The sequence below is a fragment of the Coffea eugenioides genome, chromosome 11, assembly GCF_003713205.1.
Source record: "Coffea eugenioides isolate CCC68of chromosome 11, Ceug_1.0, whole genome shotgun sequence".
Lineage (NCBI taxonomy): Eukaryota > Viridiplantae > Streptophyta > Magnoliopsida > Gentianales > Rubiaceae > Coffea > Coffea eugenioides.
Window position 1 is genome coordinate 45232644 of NC_040045.1, and position 11671 is coordinate 45244314.

The 11671-nt window shown below is 40.6% G+C and overlaps 1 protein-coding gene across 2 annotated transcripts; it reads left to right on the top strand.

Moving 5' to 3' along the window:
- The first annotated feature begins 6372 nt into the window (after window positions 1-6372).
- Window positions 6373-11462, top strand: LOC113751720 (protein NSP-INTERACTING KINASE 3). 2 transcript variants are annotated; one of them, XM_027295831.1, is made up of 11 exons: window positions 6373-7192; window positions 7494-7626; window positions 7709-7780; window positions 7967-8110; window positions 8221-8292; window positions 8415-8474; window positions 8556-8653; window positions 8772-8918; window positions 9391-9732; window positions 10118-10509; window positions 10876-11462. In XM_027295831.1, exons 1-11 carry the CDS (start codon window positions 7090-7092, stop codon window positions 11191-11193), a joined length of 1881 nt encoding a protein of 626 aa, XP_027151632.1. In that variant the 5' UTR covers window positions 6373-7089; the 3' UTR covers window positions 11194-11462. The 2 variants fall into 2 exon arrangements, with proteins under 2 accessions (XP_027151632.1, XP_027151633.1); XM_027295832.1 differs by having other exon boundaries at window positions 6375-7192; window positions 8772-8912.
- Window positions 11463-11671: the final 209 nt, after the last annotated feature.

An 11671-nucleotide genomic window follows, 5' to 3' on the forward strand; every position in this document is an offset into this window, starting at 1 on the left:
TATGGAGAGCATCCTGACTATCACAATATAAGAGCATCGGTTGAGAATGGAAAATCCCAAGATCACATAATAAAGCTTTTAACCATTTTAACTCGGAAGTAGTTGTAGCCATGGAGCGATATTCGGCCTCAGCGGAAGAACGAGATACAATAGGTTGTTTCTTTGTTTTCCAGGATACTGGTGAATTTCCAAGAAACACCAGCCACCCAGTTAATGACCGGCGAGTCAAAGGACAACTAGCCCAGTCAGAATCACACCAAGCAGAGAGCTGCAAGTCACAGTCAGCCCGTAGCAAAATACCTTGGCCGGGATGACTTTTTAAATACCGAACAACACGCAAAGCAGCTTCCCAATGTGCCACACGAGGTGTTTGCATAAATCGAGCTAAAATATGAACACAATAAGATAGCTCAGGACGAGTCACCGATAAATAAATAAGACGTCCAACCAAACGCCGGTAACGCTCGGGAGTGTCAAAATGAGCACCGTCAGCCAAAGCTAAACGATGATTCTGCTCAAGAGGAAAGGCAGCCGGTTTGCTACCTAAAAGACCAGCCTCAGGATTAATGTCTAATGCATATTTGCGTTGACACAAGAAAATTCCTTCAGGACTGCGAGCGACCTCAATACCAAGAAAGTACTTGAGGGCACCTAAATCCTTCATATGAAAACAAGTGCTCAAGTAATTCTTGAATTGATGAATAGTCGAGCTATCATTTCCTGAAATAAGAAGATCATCAACGTAAACCAAAACATGAACCTCAGCGGCACGACAATGCAGGGTAAACAATGAGTAATCTGCATAAGATTGAATAAAGCCATATTGCTTTAAAGCAGTACTAAGTTTGGCAAACCAACACCGGGGAGCCTGTTTCAACCCGTATAAAGATTTCTTCAGACGACAAACAAGGTTAGGCTGGGGAGGAGAAAACCCTGGTGGAGGTCGCATGTACACCTCTTCCTTCAAATCACCATGAAGAAAAGCATTGTGAACATCCATTTGATGAAGTTCCCAATTGCGTGCAGCCGCTACTGCAAGAAAAGTGCGAACGGTGACCAATTTCACAACAGGAGCAAACGTTTCATTATAATCAATGCCCTCAACTTGGCGATTGCCAAGAATGACCAATCTGGCCTTGTACCGTTCGATAGTACCATTAGAATGGTACTTGATGCGATAAACCCATTTACAACCAATGGACTTCTTGCCAGGAGGTAAATGTGTCAACTCCCAAGTGCCATTAGTCTCCAAGGCCTGTAGCTCATGTTGCATAGCCGCACGCCAGCAGTCATGTACAACAGCCTCAGTATATGTAGAAGGTTCAAGTCCAGCAGTAAGACTAGCAAGAAAGTCCCTGTGTCGCAAAGAAAATCGATCATAGTTCATAAAATGGGCTATAGGATAGGTCGTACCTGAGGACGGCGATTGGGTCGATGAACAAGCGGGGGAAGGGCTCGACGTTGTGATTGTGTTTGTCACAAAATCTCGAAGAAGTACTGACTGTTGCTTAGATCGATGACCGCGGCCCAGAAGCTCCTCAGGTTGCTCATTAGTAGGACGAGAGGATTCGCCAAGATGATCGAGCGCTGGTTCATCCTGTAGAACTATGGGAATAGGCTCAGGCTCAAGCTCAGGCTCAGGCTCGCCAATAGGTTCAAGTTCCGGCTTAGAGACAACCTCATCAACACCAGTAGGCAATGCAAAAGAAGGAGCAGTGACAGGAGAGGACACAGGAGCAGAATAAGGAAAAGTGGATTCAGAAAAAATCACATCACGCGATACAAGGTATTCATGAGTATCTAAATCATAAACATGCCACCCTTTTTTTCCGTACGGATAACCGACAAAAACACAGCGCCTACTTCGACTCGCAAATTTGTCCCCTTTGCGATCTTGATTATGAACAAAACACAAATAGCCAAAAGTTCGGAGATGATCATAAGACGGAGGTTTCCCATATAAAATCTCATAAGGAGTTTTCCCATGTAAAAGAGCAGAAGGTGTGCGATTAATTAAGTATCCGGCAGTCAAAATACATTCCCCCCAAAATTGAATAGGCAAATGTCCCTGAAACATTAACGCCCGACCAACATTTAGAATGTGTTGGTGTTTGCGTTCAACACGTCCATTTTGTTGAGGCGTGCCCTTGCAAGAAGTTTCAAATATCACACCATGCTCAGCAAAATAAGGCTTTAAAGAATTGAACTCAGTGCCGTTATCACTACGAACCACTTTAACTTGTTTGTTGAATTGTCTATGCACGTAGGAAAAGAAATTGCGCATGGTTTGAGGAACAGCAGTCTTATCATTGAGAAGAAAAATCCAAACAGCACGAGAACAATCATCAACAAGTGTTAAAAAATAAATAGCACCAGTAGAGGATGGGGTACGATAGGGTCCCCATAAATCACAATGTATGAGTTCAAAAATATTCAAAGAATGATGATCACTAAGAGGAAAATGTGCGCGAGTCTGTTTTGCACGAAGACAAACTTCACAGACTTTATTGGTCAAGCTACTAGACCCTCGAGAGCCAACATGAGGAAGCATCTCAATTATTTTAGTGGAGGGGTGACCCAACCGGTTATGCCAGAGATCAAACGTGCTTGAGTCACCAGTCTTAATCGCATTTACGGTAGAGGAGCCACAAAGATAATAAAGCCCTTCCCGCTGTTCACCCATTCCAATCAGCATCCTCGAAGTGCGGCCCTGTATTGCACATAAAATGTCAGTGAATAATAGGGAGCAATTATTCTGACGAATTAATTGAGACACAGAGATCAAATTGCAAGTCAGATTTGGTACATAAAGCACATCATGCAAGGTTAAGTGTTTGTTTAACACAGCCACCCCTGCCTTAGTTGCCATAACAGATTCGCCATTAGGAAGTCCCACCGGACACCCCATCAAATCTTGGAGATCAATTAAGAGTTCTAGATTGCCTGTCATGTGATTAGAGGCTCCGATGTCGATAATCCATGTCACATTTGTTTTCTTACCAGTCATCTTTAGTGTAGGTTTTGTTTGTGCATTAAGGAAAGTCCGCAACATTTGCCATTGGTCCTTAGTTATTCCTGTGAGACCATTTTGATTCAAACCTTCTTCAAGAGCTCCATTAGTAGATGACCCAGAAGCCATAGCTGCATGCGCCTGGCCTCCACGTCCTCCCCCAAAACCTCGTCCAATTCCTTTGCCTCGGCCAGTGCCTCTCCCGACACCACGAGTAAGATCTCCCCACCAGTCAGGATAACCAATTAATTAGAAACAATTGTCTGCTTCATGACCAGTGCGTTTGCAGTGAGTGCAGAATCTGGTTGGATCTTTCACCATCTCACGCCCACGCCCCGGATTGATTTGTGCAACAAAACTCATCACTTCACCTTTCATCTCTTTAGACGAGCTAGCAGTGTGAACCTGCTCTTCTCGAATCATAGAAGCATAGACTTTGTTCATATTGGGCAATGGATCACTACCCAATATGGTGGAACGTATCGTGCCATATATATCAGAATTAAGTCCCATAAGAAATTGATGTACCTTCTCATCTTCAGCTCTCTTATCAAATGCTTTCGTTAAATTGCATGTACACCGTCCACAATGACACATCGGAATCGCATCGTGGTCTGCCAATTCTTCCCAAAGCTTTTTCATCCGGCCATAATAATCACTAATGGTTGAGTTTCCTTGCTTACATTCGACAACGGCAACCTTAAGTTGTTGAATGCGAGGCCCATTTGTCACACGAAATCTTTCCCTAATATCTTGCCAAAGATCGAAGGCACTATCCTTGTAAGAGATGGTGGATCTGAGTGTCGACTCAATAGTATTGAAAATCCACGAGACCAACATCGAGTTCACTGTATACCAATCTTCAAGATCATCAGAGTCATCATCGGGACGTTGGATTGTGCCATCCAGGAACCCCAATTTCTTCTTCGAACGCATAGACATACAAATAGCTTTGGCCCATTCATCATAATTATCACCCTTCAGTTGAACATGGGTAACCAGATTTCCAGGATTGTCATTAGGATTTAGATCATATGGGGAGGTTACTCTCTTTTTGGATGAGTCACCATCCTTCTTATTATCGGAAGTGGCCATGCACGAGGAGAAAAGAGATCAATGAATGAAGTCTATTGAAGAATCAGAGCACAAGGCTCTGATACCATGACAAGATTTGTGCGGCCAAAAATTCTGCCTATCATTAGCATAGCAATTATCTATATATACATGTGAGTACAGAACCCTACCAGCAATTACGCTAGGTCTCCTATTAATTAGGAGAAGAATATGCTAACTACTATATATACAAGAGATATATACAAAGTTGATACATATCTTGACAGATCTTGACAGATATATATCTTGACATTTTCTTTCCTTCCTTCCCGCTTCTTCTCCCTTCCCCTTCCCCCTTCACTTCCCTGTTTCTCTCCAGAAACTGCCATCAAGTAGTCTGTAGCAGAATTTTTTTTTTATTTTTATTTTGCACATTCAGGCCTGTCATCTAATGGCCGCCGGATGGGGGGACACCAGATTGTAACTTTTTAGTAACTTTCAGAAAACCCTCCTACTTTTTTTTCAGAAAAACCCCCCTGCTCCTCCTCTCCAATTTCGAGCAGAATAGCGGACTCGAGAATTCCGTTGCAGGTGAGCCGATAAAGGAAAAGGTTTTAACCGGAGAGAATAGTGAAAGTACTCCGAAACTCAAGATCCTGAGACCGTTGCTTTCTGAGAATAGTTTGACCAACACACATAGCGGCACCAACAAGGACCAGTCGGGAGGTGAAGAGGAGACTACCAGCAGGCAAAGACGCAGGAGCAGGAGCAGGTGGGATCCTCCTCCGAGCGAGGCCAGCAGCGATAGGAGTGGGGTTGGGACGGGAGGAGGTGATGGGACGGGGACAGGGACTGGTGGGAGGAAATGGAAATCAAGATGGGCGGATGATCAGCTTCAGCCGGTGATTCAGTTGCCAGATTTCACGAAGGAGCTTACTGGAGGTATTGAATTTGACTCTGAAATCTAAAGGGAGAGGGAGAAAGGAAAAAAAAGGAAGACCGGCACTGGAAGAGGTGATCGGCGCCGGAGATGGTGGTCGGCGACGGAGGTGGTGGTGGGTTGGGATGGGGGAGGAAGAAGAAGAAAAAGGGAAAGGAAATTTTTTTTTTTGTGTGTTTTGGGTATTTTGAAGTGTGTAGGTTAAAAACTTATCTGTAACAAAAGTTATTAAAAAACTAGTAGCATACAAACTTGTGAAAAAACTGAGCTTCCAAACAGGCCCTAAATATGGATGCCCCTCTTGACCGTTCTCCTTTGAGAAGGATAGGGTATTATTTGGAATAATTACTGTAGCACTTTTTGTGATATGATGTATGTGAGATAAAAAAGGTGGTTGGGAATATAAAAAGGTGGGTTGAAAAATGTGTTTATGATGCAAGCGAAATATTATTTGGGATAAGTTTTGTATCCAAACACTCCCTACATATTTTGCATTTCTGGTTTTGTATTCTAAAACATTTTGAATACATCCTCAATTTTTTTTTCACGGCTTATCATTACATCACATACATGTTCCTTGGTGTGAAATTTGCATATCTCATATTTATATAATTCCTCTCACTTTACCATATAATCTAATCCTCCCCAGAATCAAAATAGTTAACACAGCTTGTGTCCATCGAGTGAAAATTTGTCTTTTTCTTAAATATGCAAAATTTTAATTTGTTAGAGAAAATGAACTAATTAAACTAGAAAAGAACTCAATATAAATGACTAACATCCACATTTTTGAGCAGATAATTCATCTATAATATGATATTCTTGGCTTGTTTTGGTTATATTCATTCACATTTAACTGTGCCATTAAGATCATCACCACAATTGCCAGCCTTCTTTTCTCTTTTTCAGTTTTTGAATTCTATTTGATGAAAGTATCTACCGTGCCTGATATAATTTCCACACACTGGTTCATAGACTAGTGGCACGGTGGGACCATGACTGCAGAAACTTTTACAGAACAAAATAATTTTCTAATATTTCAAAACCAATAAAGAAATCCAAAAGCCAACAAAGACGCAGACAAGCCAAGCACGTGACCTGCCAAATACTTACCTGCAAAAATTTTGCTTGCTTTTGCGGGCTAGCTTGCTTTTAAGACATCCCATTGTTCTTTCTGATCAATCCTACACATCCTTTCAGTCCAATCACTGATTAAAAAGCGAAAAAAATATTTTGCTTCCCAATAAAACTTTATTTTTTTCTTTACCAAAAAAATTTTAGGCCCTTTCAAAATGTTTTTTTTTTTAAAAAAAAATGTTACGGTGTCCACATCTATATGTGTGAACTGTGAAAGTCTAGGCTTTTGGCCTTTTGTTTTGGCCTTTTTGGGTTGTTTGTATCTTTCTGTATAAAACATCCAACCATGGCAAAATTAAAATAATAGATTGAGATTCTGATGTAATATATAGTTTGAGGATAATGATTGTGGTGAAGGAAGAACCAGAGGGGGAAGGGAGTTGAGAGGAGGAAGCTAAGTAGGACTCCAGTAAAAACCAGCATTAGCCCACATGGAATTTGTGGGGATCAGTTACCAAAACATGAAAATCACACCCCAACATTCCCAGATCTCAAGGCTTTAGGAATTTCAGGCTTAGTCCCTGTTTGTTTCTCTAGAAAATTCTCTCTGTGTTTTTTCTCCCTGCTGGTTTTCCAAGTTTAAATGGTGCTCATTTAGCAATATAATTGTGCATGGCTGCTATTTTCGTCAGTAGAATCACGAGTTTCTGAAGTCTGTTGTGAATTCTTGAAAGAGCATTCCCGAGGTTCTTTCTGAGGTTAAGCCAAAAGGGGGCAGTTCTTTTTATGGTGAACAGTGGGTGTGCTTTATAATTGGGCACTGGCTCTGCTGACTGTTTTCTGGTGGAGGTTTTTTATATTAGAGGCAATGTTGAGTGAGGCAATGAATGATTGAATGAACGGATACGCATGAAAATGGGTGGCTCTGTTCTGGTGGGCTGTGGTGGTTTCTTTAAGCAAGTAATAGTTTTGCAGAGAAGGTAAAGTAGTTGAAGTTAATTTTTTGAATATGGAAATGAAGTGGTCTGTTTTGGGGAAAGTGGTATTGCTGGTGTTCATTTTAGTGCATAGTTCTTCTGCCTCTCTTTCTCCTACTGGCATAAACTATGAAGGTTAGTTTCAGTTACATAATTGTCATGAATTTGTTTTTCCTGTTAGAATTGTAATCACCCAAAAAAAAAAAAAATCTTTTGCCATGCTTATGGTCATATGTGTTTTGCCTTTACTATGTCTCCACCTGGTAGTAAATTGAAGTGCAATTTGTTTATCTTTTCAAGCCCCTAATAAGAATCTTCCATTTGTTGCTTCAAAATCACAATCTTTAAAGTGCTTTACTCTGCCTCCTACCCCCTTTCCCTCTTCACTTGGTTCTGAAAGGAAGAAAGAATTATTATATTTCTTCAATATTTTCAGTTGTTGCTTTGATGGCTATAAAGAATGACCTGAAAGACCCATATAATGTATTGGAAAATTGGGATACGAATGCTGTGGATCCTTGTAGTTGGACGAGGGTTACCTGCTCTCCTGATGGCTCTGTATCTGCCCTGTAAGTATGTTTTGGGAGTCTTCTCACCTTATTGCCAACCCAGATGTGAGCCCACTATTGATGGTACTTTTTTCATTACCAGAGGATTGCCCAGTCAGAGCTTGTTTGGGACTTTGTCATCTGCAATAGGAAATCTCTCTAACCTGGAATCCGTGTAAGTTATTATCTTGGTTTCGTTGTACTTCGTTGTAATTGGCACTATATTTTGACAATTGGAAGCTTATTTTTGGCTAAAAAGTGTGGTATCTGAAGATTTTAAACTCTTGGTGTAGATGCTTGCTGACCATAGAATAAGTAGCGCTACGTTTGCAGAAACTGATGGTTTTGCATACTTATATAGGTTGCTGCAGAACAATGCAATTTATGGTCCTATCCCTAGTGCAGTTGGGAAGCTAGTCAAGCTTCAAACACTTGATCTATCCAACAACAATTTTGATGGCGACATACCGAGCTCTTTGGGCGACTTGAAGAATTTGAATTACTTGTGAGTTTAAGACACTGTTTATAGAAGTTCAATTTCTGAGTCTTTACAGCTCAAGTTTTAGGCGGAGTTATTTGCTGACTCTGTTTCTGCTGCATCATTGAGCAAATCAGGCGACTAAACAACAATAGCCTTTCTGGACCAATTCCTGAGACTCTCTCTAAACTTGAAGGCCTCACTCTTCTGTATGTCATATACCTTTTGCTATTTTTTCATTTCCATCTTACTTTTTGTTGTGGAGGAAGCTAATCCTCATTTTCCACTTGTTCCCGAAATGTTTTAACTATATAACTGAAATTGGTTGCAGGGACCTTTCTTTCAATAATCTAAGTGGTTCTTTGCCTAATCAATCAGCAAGAACCTTCAGGTGAGTTGATTTTTGTCAAGCCTTTATTTGTTATTTTAGCGTACGTGGTCAGTCGTCTAACCATTTGTTTCTGGTGCTCAGAATTGTTGGAAATCCTTTGATCTGTGGGCAGAGCTCTGAATACAACTGTTCTGTTGTCTATCCTGAACCATTGTCCTTTCCTCCAAATAGTGTTACAGGTCTGAATTATGTCCCTACTAATTCTTAAAATCCTCCTCTGCCTCCTGTTCCCCATTGAAGCATGAAGGAAAGGAGAGATCATTTTGCAACGCTCTAAATTTTCATTTTTCTTTCTAGGTCAATCTGGATCAAAAAGCCACCATATGGCCATTGCTTTTGGCGTGAGTTTTGGTGCTGCATTTTTAGTCATCATAGTCATTGGACTGCTTGTTTGGCGGCGATATCGCCATAATCAGCAGATTTTCTTTGACGTTAATGGTAATGGTTAGTTTAACCTTAGACCAAGCTCAAGTTCTTTGTATGTTCTGACACATCGTGTATTGCACACCTTCATAACGCATGGATATACCAGATTCATATGTTTTGTTTTTCATTTTTGGTGTTTGGTACCCTATGCTGCAACTCATGCGCATCATAAATTTTACATTTCAAGGAAGTGTATGTTTCCTGATTAATTATTAATATCTTTCAGAAAGAATTGATGTATTTAGCATCTTTCTAGACTCTAAGTACTGGGTGTGGATTAGTTTATTAAAGCATTAGGGCACTCAGGCGAATTTATGCATCCAACCACAGTGATCACTCACAGTAAAAAGTACACCATTAGGAAGTAAATAATTTAGCATAGCATTCCTCTTTGTTGTTTTAATTCAGCTCCCTAGGAAAATTCCTTATCCTTGTGAACTTGTTGTCGCCAATCTGCATTCTGAGTTTGACCTGTTAATTACCATGGCAGATCAATATGATCCAGAGGTTTGTTTAGGTCACCTGAGAAGGTATACATTCAAGGAACTTCGGGCTGCTACAGACCATTTTTCCTCGAAGAATATATTGGGCCGGGGAGGATTTGGGATTGTCTACAAAGGCCGGTTAAATGATAGCAGTGTGGTTGCTGTCAAAAGATTAAAGGACTACAATGCTCTTGGTGGTGAAATACAATTTCAGACAGAAGTTGAGACAATCAGTTTGGCAGTCCACCGGAATCTTCTCCGTCTTTCGGGTTTCTGTTCAACTGAAAATGAACGGCTTCTTGTTTATCCATACATGCCCAATGGGAGTGTAGCATCTAGATTAAAAGGTTAGCTGAATCTTTTGCTTTAACTACGGTGGTTGTACTGTAAAGGCCGTTCACAAATTTTCCAGCGATATAACTAATGGATTTTACTTGATGGCTTTCATTTCTGACGTTATGCCATCCTAAGCACTTCAACTACCATATATAACAGAAGATTGACATGATGTACCAGTAAATGAGCTAGTTACATCCCCAGAAATATCTAAAAGGAAAGCTGTTATTACAATGGTCTTTACTCAATTCAACTGGATTAATATCGTATGGTTCATTAGCTCCTGTAATTGGAAAATGCCCAGATTATCAAATGATTGGTCCTTTGAATGATATACTTTGCCAAGTATTTGGCTTTTCCGGGCATTATACTGATACTGCATCCTCATCTTGGCAGATCATGTCCATGGTAGGCCTGTTCTAGACTGGTCGAGGCGGAAAAAGATTGCTTTAGGTACAGCAAGAGGGCTGGTGTATTTGCATGAGCAGTGTGACCCCAAAATTATTCATCGAGACGTCAAGGCTGCAAATATTCTGTTGGATGAAGACTTTGAGGCGGTTGTTGGAGATTTTGGGTTGGCAAAGCTCTTGGATCACCGGGAATCTCATGTAACAACTGCTGTCCGTGGCACTGTTGGTCATATTGCTCCTGAGTATCTGTCTACTGGCCAGTCATCAGAAAAGACTGATGTTTTTGGTTTTGGGATCTTACTTCTTGAGTTAATAACAGGCCAGAAGGCGTTGGATTTTGGGCGGGGAGCCAAGCAGAAAGGCATAATGCTTGACTGGGTAGTCTTTCTTTCTCTTCCAAGCTTGCATTGCACAAACTGCTTTTCTAAATGTCCTCAACTCAGGTTAAGTGAGTGCACCTCAATGTGATCACTGTGTGTTTAAGTAAAGATATGATGCGTCTTGCAGATGTACCACTAAACAGATGATACTTGTTCCATCGACACAGGCTTTTGAGTTCTTCGTCCCCATAGATTTTGTTCCCTAGCAAAGGCATTATTAAATTGAAACAATGGACAAGTAGATTGTTTGTGCAGCACCATGCTGTCTTTCAGTTGGAGTCCTTCACCTGTTTCTTTTGGTTACTTGTAGTTTCTTCAGGCGATAACTACTTCTGATGTCTGATATCCCACCGTTGCATTTCAGGTTAAGAAACTCCATCAAGATGCAAAGCTGGAGTTAATGGTGGACAAAGATTTGAAAAACGACTATGACAATGTCGAGTTGGAAGAAATGGTGCAAGTTGCGCTTTTGTGTACTGTATTTAATCCTTCCAACAGGCCGAAAATGTCTGAAGTGTTGAGGATGTTGGAAGGTGATGGCTTAGCTGAAAAGTGGGAGGCATCACAAACAATTGAAACTCCAAGATTCCGAACGTTTGAACATATACCACAAAGGTATTCAGACTATATAGAAGAATCCTCACTCGTGGTAGAAGCAATGGAGCTTTCTGGTCCCAGATGACATTTGTTTCTCATTCTACCCTCCATTTACACGTTCTTTCTCTCTGTAAGTTGGGAGTGAAATGCTAAAATATATGATAGGTGTTGATAGCTGTTGAATGCGTATATTCATCTGTAAAAAGAAAGGAAAGCCTTGTATAATCATTAAGTAGTGTCCAGAATATGAGCAATGAGTTGGGGTTGTAGAGCATTTGCAGTTGAAGAGATTTTCCTGCCTTTTGTAATTAGTCTTGGAATTGAAGAGTTGAGAATGAAATCTGATTCATATAACAGGCAACAAATGGCACAAAGCACCACTAATTAAAGGCCTTAAATGAATAGAAATTAGTTGTCACTGTTCCAGTTTCACCTGGGATTAGGAAGCTAAGGATTATGGTCGAGTTAGCCGACTTGCTAAAAAGAGTCTAGATGATCGCCATTCTCTCTCAAATTTCTTTTTAGTGTATATATGTTAGATAGTACAATTATCTTAAATAATA